The sequence below is a fragment of the Lonchura striata genome, chromosome 36, assembly GCF_050655825.1.
Source record: "Lonchura striata isolate lonStrDom1 chromosome 36, ASM5065582v1, whole genome shotgun sequence".
Lineage (NCBI taxonomy): Eukaryota > Metazoa > Chordata > Aves > Passeriformes > Estrildidae > Lonchura > Lonchura striata.
In genome coordinates, this window is record NC_140738.1 from 12,053,290 (window position 1) to 12,075,307 (window position 22,018).

Here is a 22,018-nt window from a genome sequence, read left to right on the forward strand (position 1 = left end):
GAGGAGATGCCTTGATCCTGGGGTTGAAATCCTCTGCTAAAGCTGTGGAGAAGGATGTCATTGATACATCAGACTCTCTTTTTGGCTATAAGGCATTGAAAAGTATGGGGAGATGACTTGTTTCAGCAAAGGCCTCCATGCTAAAGTGAGCAAATGTTGCAGTAGCTGTGATCCCATGAGAAGTTTGAACCAAGAAAGAGAGCACAGTGATGAGACCCTGTGCCTTCAGGGAGAGAAGAAGACCTCTGTTCCCAAAGATGAAGATGATTTTAGAAAGAGATGAAGAGAACCTTTGCTCTTAAACAGCTCATCTCGAAACTCATACCCCATAATTTGGCATGGCCCATAAACACAGCTGTGGGAAAAAGTGGGAAAAGATGGGAGGGAGTTCACGATTGCAGATTTCTCCAGGCCACTGCTATTTGTGAAAATGAAAACTCATTAGATAACTGTTTTCTTGTGGATAAGTCTCCATAACATTAACAAGAGGAACTTCTCTCCCTAAGTGAAGTGAAAAAAGACTATTTTAGAGGTGGTAAACTGACTGAAAATTTTAGTTTTGTCTCTTTACATTGTCAGGTTTTATAGAGAGAGGAAGTGTTCTGAAAGTTTTGTTCTGATTCTTATTACTCTTTAGTTATTGTTAATACAATTTTATTTATAACCATTTAAAATTTTGAAACCACTTTCCCTTTCTTCTAATCCTATCTCACAGCAGGAAATGAGTAAGTATATTCTAATGAGTGCACTGTTAATTAGCCAACACTGAACCCACCACACTCATTGAAGCATTGGCCGAGAAATCTCAAAATGGTGAACCAAAACCACTACAGAAACTTCCTGACAAACTGCACGAGAGCAGAGAGAAATTGAGGCAGAGCCATGGTTTGTCAGGACTTGCTTGATCCTAATGAGCCCCGTGGTGCATTTGGAGCTGAGCCCTGGAACCTCAGAGCCTGAGAGGAGATTGCACAAACCTGTCCAGGAGTCCAAGTCAGAGGAAAACCCCAAAGTGGTTGGAATCTAAAGCATTAATGGGAACCACAAAGGTCCATCTATACCACAGGCTCTTCATGGAGTCCTTGGAGGAGAGAACTGGAGGCCAGGATGGCACAAAAACCTCTCAGAGACTGAAAATGGCACAAAGAACTCTCAATGTGGAAAGGAAAATCCAAAGTACCTTAGAAAAGTTAAGAATCTCAAAGTATTCATGAGCCCAACTGAGTGCCTGTACAAAGCTCTCAAGGGACTCATTAAAGAAAATAATTGGGGCCATGATTGCACAAACCTCTCACAGAGTCTGTAGCAAAAGGGAAACACCAAGTACCTTAAAACAACTGAAGTACCTTGAAGCATTAATGAGCGCCTATGAGTGTTGTTCCTGACAAAGCCTCTCCAGGGACTAATTACAGCAGATAATTGGAGGCCAGGATTGCAGAAACCTCTCAGAGACTGCAAGGCAAAAGCAAAAGCCAAAGTCCTTTGAAAAACCTGCAGTCCCTGGGAGCATGAAGGAGCCCCCAGGGCCATTCCTGACCAAGGCTCCCCAGGGACTCCTTCCAGCAGATCTTTGACCCCACTGGGATGTGGGCATGGGGGGGATGCTGAGGGCAGGACCAGGGAGTGACAGTGCCCAGCCTGGCTGGGGCTGTGCCAGGAGGCCCCAGGGCCTCAGGACAAGGTGTCTCCTCACAGCCCTTGGTGGCACAGACCCTGCTGTGCCCCAGGGCACCAAGACTTGGCTTCTCTTTGTCCCCACCTGCCATCAGTGCCTCCAGTTCTCTGCTCTGCCTGGGCCCTGGGGACACTTTCTCAGTCGTGTCCCTCAGTGGGACCCATTAAAAGTCCAAGAAACTTTGGAGTTGGATTCTGACTTGGAGTTCTGGAGAGGTTTCTGCAGCTCCCTCCCAGGGCCTGATGTTCAGGGCCTGAGCACAAAGCCCCAGAGGGTCATTAAAGTCCTTGTGCTGTGTCTGTGCTGCTGAGCTGGGCTGGGCTCCTGGCACAGAGGGTGATGCTGGTAAGCAAGCAGAACTTCAAAAGCACATTTCTCTTGCTGAGCAGCTCTTCCCCCAGCCCAGCAGGGCTGGGGCACTGCCTGCAGCCAGCCCGGGCACAGCACAGAGGCACAGAGAGCTTCAATCAGTCAGGGCTGGGAAGGGGCTGAGAAGTGCCTGGGGCAGAATCACTGCCAGCCCTTGGCACAGGAACCTCTGGCTGCAGGACAATGCAGCTGCAGCTCCTGCAGTGAACTCCTAAAGCTGGAATATCCCAATGCCCACAGACCCTGTGAGTACAACTCTGAGTATTTCTGTTGCAGGGGAGGTGAAATGCTCATGAAGCTCTGTCATGCTGAGGGGTTCTGATCAGTCATAGAATATTTCAAATAGAAGGATTTTTAGAAAATTGTGGAAATTTCCTAAGACTTGGTATTCAGTTTCCTGGTATTGGAAAGTGGCAGGCAAGGGGGATAAATATTTAGGGATGAGTATGAGTCTTGAAAAGTGTCTGAAATATCTGAACTGTTAATTTAAATGATCAGTAGGTTCACAGGAGATCCCTAATATGCTTGTAGCCACTCTGCCCATGGACAGCACCAGCATGACCTTTGCTGGAGCCATCAGGCTCAGTCTGAGCTGTCCTTTCTCCAAGCTGCACACAGATTGTGCCCCCAGCCAGTGCCCTGCAAACAGGCAGGGTTCTGTCAGGCCAAGGAGAGTGCACAGAGATTTGGGGTCTGGGAGTGCTGGCAGGGAGAGATCAGGCACAGGGAAACACCTGCAGGAGGAAAATCTCCAGGAAGCAGAGAGAAGATCAGGGAAGGAGAGAAAACAAAACCCAGAAATGCTGAGGCAGGGAGAGTTTAGAGATGTCCAGAGGATCCCCTCCAGTGCAGCCCCTCCCTCTGAACAAGCCCCCTCCCTCCTGTGCCCCAGCCAAGCCTCTGCCCTCAGGGCCGGGGCTCCAAGGCGTGCAGCCCCTCCTGTGCAGGCAGAGCTGCAGCAGAGCCGTGGGGCAGCTCTGCAGCCCCGGGCCCAGTTCCCTCTGCAGAGCACAGGGCTGGGAGCAGCTGCCTGGCACTGGGGGCTCTGGCAGGGGCACAGCTGGCTCAGGGTGACACAGCTGTCCCCAGTGCCCGGCTCTGGGCAATGCTGGCAGTGCAGCCAGGGAAGGAGCTGCACCTCCCTTCATCCAGTGCCATCAGAGGGACACTTGGAAGTCTCCCTGAGATTTCAGTCCAAGCTGGGAGCTTCAATCCAGGGTGCAAACATGTCGTAGAGTATCTCTGAGTTATAAGATGGAAGGGGAAATGCAGAGGTCTTGTGACTCTGAAAATGCTGCTGGGTTGGTGAAATGAGCAACGTGAGTTCTTGGCTACAAATGTGGAGCTGGGCTGTCGTGGACTCATCTGCTCTCAGCAGTACCCGGTGATATTTTAGGGGAAGCATGGGAAGAAGATAACCCTCCCGATGAGAGAGGTTAAACCCCAGAGAAATCTGAACAAGTCAGACCAACAGACCATCTCCCCTTCGTCTCCACTGATAACTTTGTGTCACAGAACTTGCTCTGTTCTCCTTGGGGGAAATAGGAATGCAGAGATTTTGATATCCAGAAATACTGGGAAAAATACTGTGGAGCTTATAAAGAAAACCCCAGAACTCTTAAACACAAAAGTGTGTCAAAATGTGCTCCAGAGGAGGGTGAATGTGAAATGTCTTTGATTTTAGTTAGAGATAACTCCTCTAACTCTTCACTGTCCTTTCTCCATGAACAGGTGCCCATGTGCAGCCACAGCAAATGTCCAACAGCAGCTCCATCAGCCACTTCCTCCTGCTGGCACTGGCAGACACGCGGCAGCTGCAGCTCCTGCACTTCTGCCTCTTCCTGGGCATCTCCCTGGCTGCCCTCCTGGGCAACGGCCTCATCATCAGCGCCGTAGCCTGCGGCCACCACCTGCACACGCCCATGTTCTTCTTCCTGCTCAACCTGGCCCTCAGCGACCTGGGCTCCATCTGCACCACTGTCCCCAAAGCCCTGCACAATTCCCTCTGGGACACCAGGAACATCTCCTACACAGGATGTGCTGCTCAGCTCTTTTTCTTTCTGTTCTTCGTCTCAACAGAGTTTTCCCTCCTGACCATCATGTGCTATGACCGCTACGTGTCCATCTGCAAACCCCTGCACTACGGGACCCTCCTGGGCAGCAGAGCTTGTGCCCACATGGCAGCAGCTGCCTGGGCCAGTGCCTTTCTCACTGCTCTACTGCTCAGTGCCAATACATTTTCCCTGCCCCTGTGCCATGGCAATGTCCTGGGCCAGTTCTTCTGTGAAATCCCACAGATCCTCAAGCTCTCCTGCTCCAAATCCTACCTCAGAGAACATTGGGTTCTTGTGGTTACTGGTAGTTTATCATTGTGTTGTTTTGTGTTCATTGTTTTCTCCTATGTGCAGATCTTCAGGGCTGTGCTGAGGATCCCCTGTGAGCAGGGACGGCACAAAGCCTTTTCCACCTGCCTCCCTCACCTGGCCGTGGTCTCTCTGTTTGTCAGCACTGGCATATTTGCTCACCTGAAGCCCCCCTCAAAGTCCTCCCCATCCCTGGATCTGGCCCTGTCAGTTCTGTACTCGGTGGTGCCTCCAGCCCTGAACCCCCTCATCTACAGCCTGAGGAACCAGGAGCTCAAGGCTGCAGTGTGGAAACTGATGACTGGATGCTTTCAGGAACATTAAACTGCTGGCCAATTTCTACAAAACAATTGTAAAAAAAATAATCTGTGATACTTTCTGTTGGTTCGGTTCTGAACTGTTTTTAGTTTGTTTTGGTTTTTTCATATTGTCCACAATAAATATCATTGTTTGTGCTATTTCTCATTTTTGGTGGTTCTAAATGTACTAAATGATGTCCCGGCAAATTTTTCTGCAGAGATGTCCTTTTGTTGTCTTCTCTGGAGCTGCAGCAGCAATGTCTGTGTGCAGAGCTGGGGCAGATCAGGGCTGGCACAGCAGCTGTGCCCAGCAGCAGCAGCACTTGGTGCTGCCAGTGCTGCTCCCGTGGCCCTGCCCCGCTGCCCTGGTGGCCCTGGTGTTGCTGCAGGGCCTGAGTGCTCTCGGGGCCGGGCACAGTCCTGGGGTGGCAGTGCCGGGGCTGCAGCAGGGACAGGCCATGGGCACTGCTGGGGCAGCGCTGACGCCTCAGGCCAGGGCCTGGGGGCTCCAGGCTCCTTGCCCAGGCTCTCTCAAGAACACGGCCAGGCCAATACTCAGCACAGAAAACCCCCGTGAGCAGCCCCAGGTGGCTGGTGCTGTGGGGACATGAACCTGAGGCAGCACAAATGCCATCAGCCCCTGGGTCCAGGAAGGGCTGGGGGACACCAGGGAAACCACTCAGCTTTGTCCTGGTCTCTGCAGTCAGCCAGAAAGTTTGTTCCCATCACCTGGGAGTTTTCTGTCCCACTGCAGACGCTGCTGCTCAGAGCCACGGCTGCCTGGCAGCCACCCCCAAACTGCCCTGAGCATTTCCTTGCTTTCACCTTTGCTTTCTTTCCTCTTTCTGATACAATTTCTTCCTGTTGCCCACCCCTGTCCCCTCCCCTGCAAACAGTCCATCTGTGTTTTTCCCTTTCCTCTCTGGCCCCACTCCCCATTGCAGTTCCTGACTCAGCACCATGGGAACGTCCCCTGGGGAGCAGGATCATCCCACAAATGCTGCAGGAATTGTCTGCAGGCTCCTGCAGTGCCTGGTGCTGCTCCCTTGCCAGAGGCACCCCAGGCCAGGGGGGCACATCTGGGCTGCTGTGTCTGGCTGTGGGGCTCCCTGTTCTGGGCAGTGAGGAGGAGCTGCAGAGGCTCTGCAGGACTGACAGGATGGGCTTTGGGGCTGTGAGGAGAAGCTGAGGGACCTGGGCTGCTGGAGCTTCTGAAGAGGAGGCCCAGGGCTCCTCCTGGAAATGTACCTAGGGTGGTTTCAGAGAATCCCAGCATCAGCAAGGTTGGAGAAGACCTAGGAGAACATCAAGTTCAAGCTATGCCCTGACACTGCCTTGTCTCCTCTGAGCCTCCTCTTCTCCCAGATAACAACCCCAGCTCACTCAGCTGCTTCTCACAGGACTTTCTCTCCAGACACCTCCCTAGGCTTGTTGCCCTTTTCTGGACATGCTCCAGCCCCTCCATGTCCTTCCTAAATTGGGGGTCTCAGAACTGGACACAGCACTTGAGGTGCTGCCCAACCAGTGCTGAGCTCAGGGGAAGAATCACTGCCCTGCTCCTGCTGGCCACACTATTCCTGATCCAGGCCAGGAGCCATTGGCCTTCTTGGCCACCTGGGCACGCTGCTGGCTCATGTCCAGCCTGCTGTCCATCAGTCCCTGCAGGTCCCTTTCTGCCTGGCTGCTGTCCAGCCCCTCTGTCCCCAGCCTGTAGCACTGCAGGGGTTGTTGTGGCCAAAGTGCAGGACCCGGCACTTGGACTTGTTAAACCTCACCTTGTTGGATTTGGGCCTTGGATCCAGCCTGTCCAGGGCCCTGTGCAGAGCCCTCCTACCCTCCAGCAGATCAACACTCCCAGACAACTTGGTGTCTCCAGGGTTCCATGAGGACCCAGAGTGCTCCAATGGTCTCCATGATTCCATGAGGCCTCCCAGTGTCACAATGTCCCTTTGGTTCCATGAGACCCCTTGGTGTCACAAAGTCCCTTGGATCCTTGCACCCTGCAGTGTCACAATGTCACCGTGGTCCCCCAAGGCCCTGCAGTGTCACAGTGGATCCTTGATTCCATGAGGTCTGGCAGGGCAGCAATGCTCTCCTTGGTCCCACAGTGTCACAATGGCCTCTTGGTCCCAAGGGCCACCACGGTGTCCAACGTGTTTCCTTCATTCCACAAGTCCCTGAGGTGCAGCACTGGCCCCTTGGTTCCATGGGGCCCTGCAGTGTCACCATGGCCCCATCATGACACGAGGTCCTGCTCTGTCACAAAGCTCTGCATGGTTCCACAAGGCCCTGCAGGGTCACAGTGGCCTCTTGGTTCCATGCAGCCTCAGAGTGCCACAAGGAATTCCTTGGTGCTGCGGTGTCAAAATGAAGCCCTGGTGACACAAGATCCTTCAGTGTCACGAGGAACCCTTGGTTCCATGGAGCACCATAGAATAACAGTATTTCCCTCCATTCTCAGAGTCCTTGATTCCTGTGGGTCACAGAAATGCCTCAGAATATTGTGGGGAGGGAGTGGGGACAAAGTGTTATTGATTGTCAGACATGAAGAGTCTTGATTTTCATATTTGTTCAGACTGCATTAGAAGGTGCTGGGGGTCAGTATCAATTGGACATTGCTGATCTCCATCTATAAACAGGGAAAGAACACTGGATAAAACAGTTCTCTCTCCATTGTTTTCAATATAGTATATTCACTTTGAATACACTTCTAAAATCTCTCATTAAACACAGAAGTATTGAAAACGTAATATATTCCCAGCAGCTTTTTTTCTTTTTTGTGCATTTTGAGCAAATATTTATGAGCTTTTCTCACTGAATTCCTGAACTGAAGAGCTCAAGAAAGAAGAAGCCTCTGGAGTAGGAAAATTCATCAGCAACATCCAAGGGGCTGAGGATCCATCCCCACCAGAGCAGCAATGAGCAGAAATGGGCACAGCTGTGTGGCTGCCCCAGCTCTGGGATGGGCCCTGGGCCTGGAGCAGGAGCAGCTCTGGGGGGCCCCAGGGCCGGGGCTCTTGTGCTGGCCTGGGCAGATGGGATGGCAGGAGGGGCTGCAGAGCTCTCAGCACCTCAGGCAGAGGGGAGCAGGGCAGCCAGGGAGCTCCTTTGGCCTTGGCCAAGCCCCTTCCCCCATGGTGGGGCTGAGTCCTGGCTGAGCTGCAGCTGCTGCTGTGCCCTTGGCAGGGGCTGAGGCCGTGGGGCAGTGCCCAGAGCAGCCTGGGCTGAGCAGAGCTGTGGGGCCAGAGCCGGCTGGGCTGTGCTGGGGAGAGGCCCTTGGTGCTGCCCAGAGCTCAGGGCAGCTGGCAGAGCTGGCAGGGAGCTGGGCTGGGCTGGGAGAGCCTGGCACAGGAACCATCAGTGTCCATGGCTGTGCTGGAGACCAAGGCTGGAGCAGGGAAATGCAGGGCTGCTGTGCCATGGGGAGGGCATGGAATTCCAGCACACACCTCAGCTCTCTGGTGATCCCAGCACCGTGCTGGGCCCTGTTCCAGACTGGAGCAGAGCAGATGTTGATGGCACAGGAGCCCTGCGGGGCTGGCAGGGACCTGCAGCTTGCAAGGTGCTCTGCTCTCCCTCAGCTCCTCTCTGAGAGATCCAATCCCAGCTCGGCACCTCAGGGCACAAGTGGCACTACCTGTTCATGGGCACACAGCTGATGTCTGCCTGCAAAGGGACACAGGTATTAATACTTGTACATTTCTTGTTATACAAGGACATTTTTATTGTCTGGGTCAGTTCACTACTTTTAAAAAATATCAAAGTTTTCCCCACCAGTAACAGGAATTTCCTGGAGGTGTACTGTTGGGGAAAGAGAAGCAATACTGATCTTCCCATCTTCTTGAATCACCAGTATTCTCTTTGTAACATCTCCCCCTTTCTTCAGGGGTTTCCAGTTCTCCTGTTGAAATGGTCATGTCTTAGGGCATCTCTTCACCAGACCAGCTGGTTCTATGTCCTAACTGTTGCCCCCAGATTTCTTCCTCTAGGTGCTCTTTGGTCATTCAAGGGCCTCTCAAGTGACTCGATTCATGCTTTGAACAACACGGAATGACCCTATCTTTCTGAAGTTCGAATAAATATGAATGATATCTTATTGTGTTTATATCCATCACAGAATTACCATTTCCTATGTCTTTGTCTAAAACTGTTCCTGTACAGAAATCCCCTGTGGATGAGGGACATGTCAGATGCTGCTGGGCATCACAGAGAGCTGAGGGAAGAGCTGAAATGGTTATTAAACTGATCAAATGTTTAACTTTTGTTCGTTGGCAAGAAACCTTTCTGTGCCTCTGAGTGTCACCATCCCTGAGCCCAAAGGACACAAACCTGATGAGTTGTGGTTCCCACTGCAGGGGCTGCACTTGGACCTTGGCTCTGCACAGGAGAGCTCTTCATCTACTTTCCCTCTTTTCCTCCCTCTGGCCATGGAGGCAGCTCCTGACTTCAGCCTGTGACTCGTGTGTGCAAAGAGCAAATCTGGGCAGAATTGGGGCAGGGAAGGTTTTGGGGGACCTTGGGATCTGTGCTGGGCACAGAAGGTGTTTTCCACTGCTCTGAGACTGTCTGCTGTGCACAGTCGATTTAATAGCCAGCAGAGGAATGACTTTTGCATTGGATGGAGCTGTGCCTTCCCCAGGCTTTGTTGGCTGGCAATAAATGAACATCCCTCTGTGTCTCAGGCAGCTCCTTCTCCAAGGAAAGCAGGTGGGAGTGGGAGCCAAGGAGCTGAAACCTGCAGGTGCAGCCTGGGCTGGAGGGAGCTCAGATTTGCACAAGGCTGCTCTGAGTGCCAGGGCTGGGATGGGGGAAATGGTGGGGTGAGGGTAGGGACAGAGTCTGATGGATTGTCAGCCATAAAGGGTCTTTATTTTCATATCTATTCAAACTGGATGAGGAGGTACTTGGATTCAGTGTCAATTGGAGATTGCACATATCAATGTATTAACTAAAAAATCAAAATGGGACCTAAAAAATGGTTCCTCACTCCCTGTGTAAATAAAATTCATTCATTTCAATTACACTAATGGAATCTGCCTAACCAACCACAAAGGATTTGAAAACATAAATCAAATTATTCCCAGAGGCTTGGCTTGTTAAGGTGTTCTGAATGTTAATGAGCCCTGGCGCACTGAATTCCTGAACTGAAGAGCTGAAGGCTGAAGAAGCCTCTGGAGCAGGAAAATTCAGCAGCAGCCTCCAAGTGTCTGAGGATGTCAGCAGCCCCCACTGAGGCCATCCCTGCCCAGAGGCCCTGGGGGAATGGGCAGACAAGGAGAGCATCCCTGGGGCTGGGGCAGCAGAACTCAGAGGCACCAGCGGCTCCAGCTGGGAAATGGAGTGTGGGATGGGGCTGTGAAAGCCCTGCCTGGGCTGTGCCAAGCAGGACACACAAGCCCTGACCCCCATCCACTAAAAAACTCTCTCAAGGTGACATTCAAAAGGAATGAAAATTATTTCTGTCCTCTGAGTTGGATGGACTGGAGCAATACTATCAAGAGATACTCAGGAGCTCTAAACAACAAAACAGCCTTTACTGGGAAATTTAGAAAAATCAGAGAAACTTTGGCAAATGTTTTAATATGGCATTCAATCAACAAAAAACACTTCTCAAGGCATTAACTTGGCCCATTCAACTTCACAAACTCTAAGTCTGTTCAATTTTAAGATAATCAAAATTTGCAAGAGGACAGAAACAGAAGAAGTAGACACAGAAAGAGAGAAAAATAATACTTAGAGAAGCACACACAGAGCTACCAACCACTGGATTCCAGCAATGTTCAGCTGGAAATTCCAAGAGGAGGAAGGGTCAAGATGTGTGCTTGCCTTGTGGTCAGCCTTAAATACCCCTTGGTCCTCCTGGGCCCTTCCCCCAGGTGGGACTTGGGGTCATTTGGTCACTCAGGAGCTGGGCTGGGGCTCCAGAGGTGGCTGTGCAGCATTGCCTGTGCTGTGCCAGGGACTGGCAGACACTGCTGGGCTGGGATAGAGGCTCTGGGGGGATTGGGGTTCCAGGGCAGGGCAGTGCTGGGGTTCCAGGGCAGGGCAAGGCTGGACCTGCCCCTTCCTCCCCCACACTGAAATGTTTCCAGCCAGCAATCTCCTCCAGTCTGTCACAACAGTCAACATTGGTGGTGAAATCCCAATATGGCCATTGACACCTGCAGGAGAAGGACAGTTCTTTTCTATAGGAAGGAAAGCCCCGAGCCCCAGTGAGAAGAGACCCTGCAGGTGCCAAGCTGTCAGGCAGCCCCTGGAGGTCAAACCAGCCAGACCTGTTCCATGTTCCCTTGGTTCTTTGGGACCCCACAGTGTCCCAGTGGTCTCTGTGGTTCCCAGGTCCCACAATGTCAAGTGACTCCTCTGTTCCATGAGGCCCAAAATGTCACGATGGACCTTTGGACCCTGGGGGTTTGCGGTGTCACAATGGTCTCCTTTGGCTCCACAGGGTCACAATGGAACACTGATGACACGAGGCCCTGCAGTGTCACAATGGACCTTTGGTTCCCTGCAGCCCTGCAGTGCCACAAAGGCCTCTTGGTTTCACGAGGCCCCACAGTGTCACAATGGTTCTCTTGGTTCTGTGGGGACCTCCAGGGTCACAATGGTCTCACTGGTGCTGTGAGGCCTCACAGTGTCACAATGCTTTGCTTATTCCGTGGGGCCTCATAGTATCCCAATGGTCTCCATGATTCCATGGTGCCCCACAGTGTCACAATGGCCCCTTGGTTCCATGAAGCTGTGAAGTCTCTTAATGGTGTCTCCATGATTCCATGTGGCCTTCCAATGTCACAATGGACCTTTGGCTCCCTGGGGTCTCACCGTGTCACAACTGTCCCTTGGTCCCATGACACCCCAAAGTGTCATAAGGGTCTCCACGGTTCCATGAGGCCCCACGGTGTCACAATGGTCCCTTGGTTCCATGGTTCCTGTGCTGGTGCATTCCCCCCTCCCCTTCTCAGGCCGCCCTGCCAGCTGAGAAATGCTCGCTGGCCTCCGCCTTGGCCAGCAGCCCCTGGGCTCAGCTCCTCTGGAGCTCAGCACAAACACGCTCTGCTCCAGGCACTGCTGCTGCCCAGCCAGCTCCTGGCTGCTTTAGGAGCAGCCCTGGGAACTGTTTGTGTTCCCTCGGTGGCACAACATCCCTGTTCTCAGCCTGCCAAAGAAAGCTGTTGATGCCAAGTGCGGCCAGGATGAAACATGGCTGGGACTGCAGCACCTCTCTTGGGGCCCTACAAACAGCGCTCCAAAAGGAGCCCTTGGAGCTCTCCTGGGCCAGCGATCCCTCTGAGTGGGGCCTCTCCGAGCCGGGAACTCTCCCGTTTGCTGCACTTGGGGATCCCCAACAACGAGGGAGCCTGGGCCGATCCCCCCACTCCTCCAGGCTCAACCCTTCCCTGCTGGGGAGATGCCAAAGCATCCCCAGGGAGCATTTCCCTTTGCTCAATTTCTCACAGGTGCCCTGCACTTACTCTCTGTGTCTGTGTGCACACAGGAGTGCCTGTGCTGGGGAAATGTGGCAGAAATGCTGCTCTCTGAGGGGTCTGAGTGCCTTGGATAGCAGAGCCAGTCAGGCCTGTAGGTAAGGCTAAATCACGAGGTCTAAGCTAAGTTAAACGCTGCTAAGAGTTGTTCTTTTGCTAAGTTCATATGTTTAATATAAGTTATATGTTAAGTTAAATATTGTTAAATGTTATTCCTGTTTTAAATTGCATAGTTATAGGTTATAAGTTAGGTTAAATACTGTTAAGCTCTGTTCTTTTGCTAAATTGTTAAGTTTAATGTAGAAATTAAGGTAAAGGTATAAGGTAACTCCTATTAGGTTTTAGGTCTGTTAAGGTTTTGGGTCATATTCCTTTTATCCTTGCCCTCATTTTTTTTGTGTCACACACACAGGGACAGTTCTCAGTTCATTTCTGGTTTGATTGCCTGGATTTTGTTTGGTTTTGTTGTTGCTTTGTTTCCTTGCTGTGCCTGAAGTGTCCAGTCAGGAGCAGAGTGACTCTTGCCAAGGAACTTTGTGCTGCTGTCACTTTAATATTAAATCTGGTTTTTGCTGGGGATTTTTTCAGCGCTCTCAAACCCTCATTGGTCACAGGCTGAAGGAGCCCTGGCCCAGGCTCTGGCCCTGGGGGACACGGGGACACTGCCGGGGGGTCCCTGTCCCCCTGTCCCACCCCCCATGGCTCCAGCCCCCGTCCCCGTGTCAGGCTCTGGGGTCGATCTCGTGGAACATCCTCTGGGGGAGGCTGCGGCGCCAGGGGCAGGGGGACTTGGGGGCACAGGGGACCCCACTGTGCACGAGCAGCGTTGGACTTCTCTGGGGGAACTGGGAGGGGGCTAGGGCAGAGTGACCTCCCTGGTGACCTCACACAGCCTCTCAGATGTCACATAGCCATCTCTGTGATGTCACACAGCCCAGTCTGTAATGTCATACAGGCCCTGTGATGCTGGGCAGTTCCGGCGCCATCCCAGCAGTGGCCTCTCCCTCCTGCCCCGTCCCTCAGCTGGTGCCACCCTTGGGGCTCTGGGCTATGGCTTCTTCTCCCTGGGCATCCCCTGCTGCCCGCCCAGGTTTTCCCGAGGAGCTGCTGCCCCTGAGCCAGAGGCTCTGCTCTGCTGCCCTGGGTACCCCGGGGCTCCCAAAACACCCCATGGCCAGGCCGGGCCCAGAGTGTCACAATGTCCCCTTGGATCCATCAGGCCCCGCAGTGTCACAATGCTCCCTGCGCTCTCTGAGGCCCCACATCACCCAGCCCAGGCCATTGCTATGGTTCCAGTCCCTCCCAGTATGATCCCAGTGATTCCCAGTCTCTCTCAGTATATCCCACTTGATCCCAGCATGCTCCCAGTCACACCCACTTCCTCCCAGTTGCTTCCAGCATAATTCCAGTTGCCCAGAACCACTTCTAGCCACCCTCAGTGCAGTACCAGTTGCTCCCAGTATATCCCAGTTGCACCGACCATGGTCCAAACTGCCCTCAGAATGTTCCTGGTCACTCCCAGTATGATCCCAGTCCCCCTCAGTGTTGTTCCAGTTCCACCCAGTATGTTCCCAGTTGCACCTAGTCACCCCTAGTACAGTCCCGCTCACTGCCAGTATGACCTCAGTGGCCCCCATTACAGACGCAGTCACTCGCAGTTGCCCTCACTTGCCCCCAAAATGGTCCCAGCTGTTCCCAGTGTTGTCCCCTCCAGTATGGTGCCAGACACTTCCAGTATATTCCAATTGCCCCCAGCATGCTTGATCCCAGTCACCCCAGAGTCCCCAGTATGGTTCCAGTTGCCCCCAGGATGACCTCACTCATTCCCAGTATATCCCAGTTACCTCCAGCAGGCCCCCAAACCCCCTCCCAGCACCACAAATGGCCCCAAGAGCCACAACAGCCTCTCTCAGTCCCACCAGGAGTCCCTAAAACCCCTCCCAGCCCTCCATGGAGCTGAGCGGGAAAGGTTGGTGGACAGGAACATCCCCAGCAAGGGTCAGCTAGGACACTTCAGCAGCAATTTGGGCATTTTGTGGGGAACACTTGGACTGGGCAGACGCAGGCCAGGGACTGGGACAGACAGCCGGAATTCCTGGAGAACAGATGAGGTTAGATGGACCCGTTCTGCTGGAACAACTACAAGAACATGGCCATGTCCCTTGGCTTGGATGGTCCCAGAAGAACCAAATCCTCCCCTTAACCTCAAATTCACATTCAAATCCCAGTAAAATGATTCAGCTTTAGATCTCTTTACTTGATTTCTTTATTTTTACCCCAATTCTAGGTGTTTTGATGGGATAAACAAGGAGATTATTCAGGTGGGAAAAGATCTCCATGATCATCCATTATTGCTTGATGCCACCAGAAGAAAAAGTGACACAGCGGGTAAGAATTTCTTGGGCTTTAAAGTCAAAGAAACAGCTCTTCCCAATTAATTTTCAATGTTGATCAGAGTCCCGATGGATTTTCCTGGTCTGTGTTCATCCAGGTGTCTATGGGCATCCAGGAGGATTTGAAGACCACTTTCCAGGTGTCTTCTCATCAGAGATCACAAGGAATGTGGGTCACCAGGGCTCTGACCAACATGGGTCTTCTAAAGGGGGATGGAGTGGGAGCAGCGCATGAAGCTCTTCCTGCAGTCGGGGCAGTCACAGGGCTTCCCTTACCTGTGCCTAAGTTGGTGTCGAGTCAAGTGAAAGCTCCTGGAGAAGCTCTTCCCACACAGGGGACACTCATAGGGCCTCTGCCTGGTGTGGATGTGCCGGTGCCGGACAAGGTGGGAGTTTTGCTTGAAGCCCCTCCTGCAGTCAGGGCAGCGGAAGGGCCTCTCCCCGTTGTGAATCCGCTGGTGCTTGCAGAGAGCAGAGCTCCACCTAAACCTCTTCTGACACTCGGGACACTCATAGGGCCTCTCCCCAGTGTGGATGCGTTGGTGGATGATGAGTTCTGAGCTCCAGCCGAAGCCCTTCCCACACTCCCCACACTTGTAGGGCCATTCCCCGGTGTGGATCATCTGGTGGCGGATCAGGTGGGATTTCCGCCCGAAGCTCTTCCCACACTCCAAGCACTTGTACGGCTTCTCCCCATCATGAAGCTGCTCATGGACCACCAGCTCTGAGCTCTGGCTGAAGCTCTGCCCACCTTCCTGACACTGGGTGTGTCTTTCCTCCTCAGATGACCTTGGGCTGGTTTTGCAGCCCCTCCTCCTGCGGGATCTCTGGGGCTTTTCCTCCCCGTTGGGTTCCTGTGCTGTGGAGCCACTCAAAATGGCCTCTTCCATGAGGTTCTGCTGCGGGGATTTGTCCTTCCTGGTCTCCATCTGCAGCTCCTGCTCTGGGGGAGGAAGGACAAGGAGAGGATGGGATTTGCCAGAGGGAAGGGCAGGGAGATCCCCCGAGTGCGTCCCCAGCAGGAGGACACCGGCAGCGGGGCTGTCCTGCAGCTGGGGGCCAGGCTGGGCTGGGAGATGGAGCAGGAGAGAGAGGGAAAGGGGCACTGACTTCCTCCTCACCTGCCTGGGCATCCCTGGTCATCTTCCTCTTCCTTGCAGCCTCCTCCTCCATCTGGAAGATATTTGGAGATGGGAAATCCTGTTTTGAAAGGAAAACAAGGGATGAGCACAGTGAGTTTTGTACTGGTTTCAAAGCAAACCTGGGAGAGAGTCTAAGCCAGAAGGACAATTTAATAGGAAAATTAAGATCAAAGCTATGATACAGAAAGACTGGTTTAAACTCACAGAGTCAGGATATAACCTGACACCCTGATAATCAGGGTGGTGGTAGCAGGCTGATGAAATGGTGGCTGCAGTCCGGCTGGAGTGATGAATGTGATTCTGTCAAAGCAGTGGTCCTGTAGAAGGGTCTGGTCTTCCTCTGAAGGTCCAATGGTGCTTATGGAGCTCTTGTCCTCTGGGAATGCAGCAGGCAAGGTGGTCGTGGTGTTGCAAGGGTGAGATTATATCCAGGTAGGAATGCTTGGTTCCTCCCCCTGGGCGGAGCATCCCACAATGGGATGATGTAATTTTATCAGTGCTGCAGTGATACTCAATGGCCCATTAAGAGAAGATGGCCCCTGCAGGGCGTTATCAGGGCTGAGCCATGGAAGAGATAAAGAACACTGCCCCACCTGTTGATAACAGTTTTTGGAGATGGGGACTGAAAACACTTTTGGTTACATCTGACACTGTAACCTGAAACAGTGAGGCAATCCCTGCTCGGGGTGGGGGGTCAACACCACCCCCCTTACCCAAACTGGCTCAGGTGTAAAACCCTCACCCTGGGAAGGCCACGCACACAGGGGACAATGTCACACTTGCCCTGTCCCAGGGGAGATCTCTGTTCCTGTCAGTCCCTTGCTCTCTCCCCTTTTCTCTTTCTTTCCATCTCTCTCTCTACCTCACATTTACTGTCAATAAAATCCACTTTGGATTTGGTCTCCTTAGCAGCTTAATTGCGGCAGAGGCATCTCTCCAACAATTTTGTTAACCAGATTGTGACATTATTTTTGCACAGTGAGTTCAGGGCACTGTTGTCTGACTCCAAGCGTGTTTGACAGCAGCGTGGTTCCCTCCTCTGAGGAGGTTTTGCCTCTTTCTGGAGGATCTCTTGGAAACTTGGATGCATCTTTCTCTGAGCAACTTATGGAAGAACTTATGAGGAAAATGGCTGTTGTAGGTGGCCAGTGTAAAGATAATATTTTCTTGTCCTTCCCTGCAAAGTCTGTTAAAATCACTGAAAGAAAGGTAACAAATGATACCAGCAAGACTGACAAGTCCTACAAGAAGCCCAGCTCTCACTAAATTCCTGAATAACTCCCAAATTCACAGGTTTGGAGGTTTTGTCCAAATATGAGAATCAATATCTTTTTCCTCCCTGTCACCTTTGTCATAGCTACACAGCGCAGTCCCTTCCTTTTAATAATCTGTATTGGGCCAAATTTTCACTTTTCTTTTATTTGAACCTGCCAGCAGCTGAGCTGGAGCTGCATGGGAACTGATGAAACTTGGAATTGCCACAGAATCGCTTCTATTCTTGGTTTATTAATGTTTGGGATTTGTTTGCGTTTCCATCACAAGTGACTTGTGGGAAAATGAAATATTCATCAAAGTACTTTATGCAGAGTTATGTTTGATTTCTGCAAGTTTATTTTGTCTGGTTCCCAGGGGATATTCAAGGGGTCTCTGTCCCCTCACCCTGGGGGATGCTCAGGGGGTCTTCATCCCTCTGACCTCCGGGAAAGTTTGTGCAGGGCTGGGGACCAGGGGCTCTGTGTCCCTCTCACCGCTGAGGGTGCTCGGGGCTGGGGGGGCTCTCCGACCTTCTCATCCTTGGGGAGGCCGGGGCGTCTCTGTCCCTCTCAGCCCTGGTGTGACCCCACCCAAACATCATTGGGGTCAGAGGGACAGAGACACCCCCAAACCCCCAGAAGGGCTGAGCCTGGGATTTGGTTTGGGGCTGAGGATTTAGGAAAGGGCTGGAATTGGGTCTGGGGTTGGAGTTGGGGCTGAGATTTGGATTAGAGCTGGGATTGGGGTTAAGGCAAAACATGGGATTGGCTTTAGGGCTGAGGCTGGGATTGGGTCTGGGCCTAGATAAGTTTGGCACTGGGCTGAAATTAAATACGGAACTCTGAGTGTGTCTAACCGTGGAGTGAGATTGAGACCAGGATCAGGGTCAGGGTTGGGACTGAGCACACACAGAGTGGGACGGGGGGGATGTCACTGCAGGATGTCCCTGGCATCGTCCCAGCCCTCCTCAGGCACCTCCAAACATGGGGGGCAGCTGGGTGCTCCAAGATCCAGGTGCTCCCATGCAGCCCCCCAATACCAGGTGAACATTCCCTGAGGGCTGCCCTGAATGTGATCCTTGGGGCTCTGGGATCAGCCCTCACATCCCTGTGGGAGCAGCTGCAAACATGATGAGAGATTTTTCCCCTCCTCTTTCTTCTGGAAGGGTGAAGCCCAGCTGTCCTTTTCTGCTGCTGCCTCCTTCTCTCCTCAGCTGATGATGTCAAACTCCCCAGGAGTAGGAAAATCCCCATTCCCTGTTTCCTTGTGGCTGCAGCCTGGAGCATCCGCTCAGAATGAAGAACTTTCTGACAGCCCTGCTGAATGACACCAGGAGGAGGTTGGTGAAAAAGTGAGGAAATTGTGTTTTGATTGGAAATACAAGATACAAAATTATTTCTTTTCATCCCATTCATTTTCAGTCCATGGCATTTCTGTTTTCAGAGTGCCACCTTCTCAGCTGATTGTGTTTGTGTCCTCCTTTCTCTCCTGCCTTCCTTCACCTGCTCTGTTTCTCTCTCAGTGTCTCCCTTGACCCAGGGCAGCTCTTACAAAAGACCCTGCCCTGATTTCATTCCCAATCCATGAGCTACAACAACCATGGGTGAAGTTATGAAGGCTGGCAGTGAAATGTCCCAGTAGGATCTTGCTCCACTTGGCTTTTGGGTCCTTGTTAAGAGCTTTTCCTTCAAGGGCAGGAACATCTTTTCCTGGCTGGGAACTGGAATTCCAGCCCCTGGGAGTGTGTGACATGGATCCCAGAGGGGCATTCCTGAGGCTCTCAGGGTGCTGCTCCTGCCGTGCCTCCCAAGGAGCTGTGCAGGGCAGGGGACAAGGTGCAGCAGCTGTGTGAGCTCCCAAAGCACACAGCAAAGGTGGATTTGCTGGGCATTTTCTGACACATTCACAGCTGGAAGCAGAGGGAAGAAGGAAAGGGAAGCGAGTCCCTGACAGAATCCCAGAACTATTGGGGTAGGAAGGGACCCTGCCTGCAGGTCCCAATCCCGTGAGGGAGTGTCAAGATCCGTTTGGAGGAGCAGGGTGTCATGAAGTTTCATTTACTAATCCCGAAAATGCAAAAAGGCAAACAGCAGGGGACCATCACTTTAATCACAACAAATGCATCTTAATTATAGAGTGCCAACAGCAAATGCAATGGAGGGGACAGAAGGGAAATAAAGGATAGAAAGAAAAGGAGGGGAAAGAGGTTTATAGTTTCAAAGCAGACAAAATCCTCTCTGGTCCAGACAATGACAATCTATTTTCTTGTGTCAGGGAGAATCTCAAAATCTTGGTAATCTCAGGGGTCTTTCATGGTCCTCTGTCTAAGTGGGGGAAACAGGCAAAAGAAAATGAAAGTCTATTGAAGTAATTGAGGGGGAACAGGTAGAATGAAGAATAAGTCCATTGAAGCCACCGAGGAGGAACAGGTCATGTTTTCAGCTGTGAAAGAGAGACATTGTCTTCTTAGTCCATCAACCACACCTGGGAAACATCTCACATTGATCAGGCCAGCCCTCCTCTCTGTGGTGGGGGTCTCAGTCTCAGTCCTTGGGAGGGGCTTCGATCTCTGTCTGTCACAGTGGTCACGAGAGAGATGAGGGGTCTTCCATGAGAGATCACCAGAGTTACCCCAAAGTTCATTTGGCCAAGAGGTGGGAAAATCCGTGGGTTCAGCAGGTATCATGAAGCCGGTGTGAGCGCGTAGAACAAGCCACTCCTTGCCAGGTCCTTGCCAGGCCCTGCTCGAAGCAGTGGTCTGTGGTGGTACAGCAAATACACCTGCAAAAATCACCTCTCCAAGCCGGAACTCCAATCAGGGTCTCCAGGATCTCAGTCTCTGCCATTGCGGCAAACATGAGGCAAAAATGAGGGGAACTTGGGACCGTCTCTTACACAGGGTGCTGATGTCCTTTGAAGGGGAACGATCCCCACATGCGTCCAGCGCTGCAATAAACATACCGTCCATACAACTCCTTACAGGATTTGTGGGGATTGATTTTCTATCTGCGTTTCAGCAACAGAGCTAGCAGATTAAACAGCACATTTTACCAATGTTAGCAAGCTGCTAATACTTCAAAACAGCACATTTCACCTAAATCCAAATGGATTTCTACCCTGTTAAATTTAACCTGTAAAATACCCTGTTTCAACGCCCAAGCACATCTTGCCTGAGAGGGACAGAGCACTCCCCTGGCATAGGGGTGAGAATGATGGAGACCCCCTGGGGAATGGCTTGGGGTGACGGGGAGAGAGACACCTCCTCAGGAATGGCCTAGGGTAACAGGGATAGGGACAGGGACAGCCCCTGTGGAATAGCCTGGGGTGAAAGAGATGGGGACAACCCCTCAGGGAATGCCCTGGGGTAACAGGGCCAGGGACACCCCTGGGGAATGGCCTGGAGTGACAGGGAAAGGGACAACCCATCCAAGCCCCTCCCAAGCATCCCCCAGGGTGAGAAGCACAGAGAACACTCGAGCATCCCCTGGGGACCAGATTAAACAAACTTGCCAGAAATCAAACTTAACCCTACAAAAAATGCCTTGAGGAATATTTGCTCTTCCCACAAGTCACTTGTGATGAAAATGCAAACAAATCCCAAACATTAATAAACTGACAATAGAAGCAATTCTGTGGCAATTACAAATTTCACCACTTCCGGCACAACTCCAGCTCAGCTGCTGGCAGGTTGTGATAAAAGTGGACATTTAGCCCAATACAGGTTATTAAAAGGGAGGGAAAGCTCATTGTAGCTGTCACAAAGGAGACAGGTAGCAAGAGAAAATGATTCTCACATTTGGCAAAGCCCCAAAGCTTGTGTATTCAGGAGTTATTTGGCATTTAGCTACCTTAGCAGGACTTCTTGTGGGACGTTAGTAACCTTTTGTTCCTCACTGCGTGGTGAATGATCCTTGCCAGTCTTGCTGGTATGATTTTATCCCTTTCTTCCAGTGATTTTAACAGACTTTTCAAAGAAGGAAAACAAAATATTTTCTCTACACTGGCCACCCACGAGAGCCATTCTCCTCATAAATTCTCCCAAAAGTCGCTCAGAGGAAGCTGCATCCAAGTTTCCAAGAGATCCTCCAGAAAGAGGCAAAACCTTCTCAGAGGAGGGAACCACGCTGCTGTCAAACACGCTTGGAGTCAGACAACAGTGCCCTGAACTCACTGTGCAAAAATAATGTCACAATCTGGTTAACAAAATTGTTGGAGAGATGCCTCTGCCGCAATTAAGCTGCTAAGGAGACCAAATCCAAAGTGGATTTTATTGACAGTAAATGTGAGGTAGAGAGAGAGATGGAAAGAAAGAGAAAAGGGGAGAGAGCAAGGGACTGACAGGAACAGAGATCTCCCCTGGGACAGGGCAAGTGTGACATTGTCCCCTGTGTGCGTGGCCTTCCCAGGGTGAGGGTTTTACACCTGAGCCAGTTTGGGTAAGGGGGGTGGTGTTGACCCCCCACCCCGAGCAGGGATTGCCTCACTGTTTCAGGTTACAGTGTCAGATGTAACCAAAAGTGTTTTCAGTCCCCATCTCCAAAAACTGTTATCAACAGGTGGGGCAGTGTTCTTTATCTCTTCCATGGCTCAGCCCTGATAACGCCCTGCAGGGGCCATCTTCTCTTAATGGGCCATTGAGTATCACTGCAGCACTGATAAAATTACATCATCCCATTGTGGGATGCTCCGCCCAGGGGGAGGAACCAAGCATTCCTACCTGGATATAATCTCACCCTTGCAACACCACGACCACCTTGCCTGCTGCATTCCCAGAGGACAAGAGCTCCATAAGCACCATTGGACCTTCAGAGGAAGACCAGACCCTTCTACAGGACCACTGCTTTGACAGAATCACATTCATCACTCCAGCCGGACTGCAGCCACCATTTCATCAGCCTGCTACCACCACCCTGATTATCAGGGTGTCAGGTTATATCCTGACTCTGTGAGTTTAAACCAGTCTTTCTGTATCATAGCTTTGATCTTAATTTTCCTATTAAATTGTCCTTCTGGCTTAGACTCTCTCCCAGGTTTGCTTT

At 51.8% G+C, this 22,018-nt stretch overlaps 1 protein-coding gene and 1 pseudogene across 1 annotated transcript; both read left to right on the forward strand.

The window, feature by feature from the left end:
* The first annotated feature begins 3,130 nt into the window (after positions 1-3,130).
* Positions 3,131-4,996, forward strand: LOC146764178 (olfactory receptor 14J1-like). Its single transcript, XM_085565577.1, has one exon. The coding sequence runs from the start codon at positions 3,799-3,801 to the stop codon at positions 4,729-4,731; it is 933 nt and encodes a 310-aa protein (XP_085421703.1). The 5' UTR covers positions 3,131-3,798; the 3' UTR covers positions 4,732-4,996.
* An 8,675-nt stretch (positions 4,997-13,671) lies between these two features.
* LOC146764179 (uncharacterized) overlaps positions 13,672-22,018 on the forward strand; it is a 31,916-nt pseudogene continuing 23,569 nt past the window's right edge.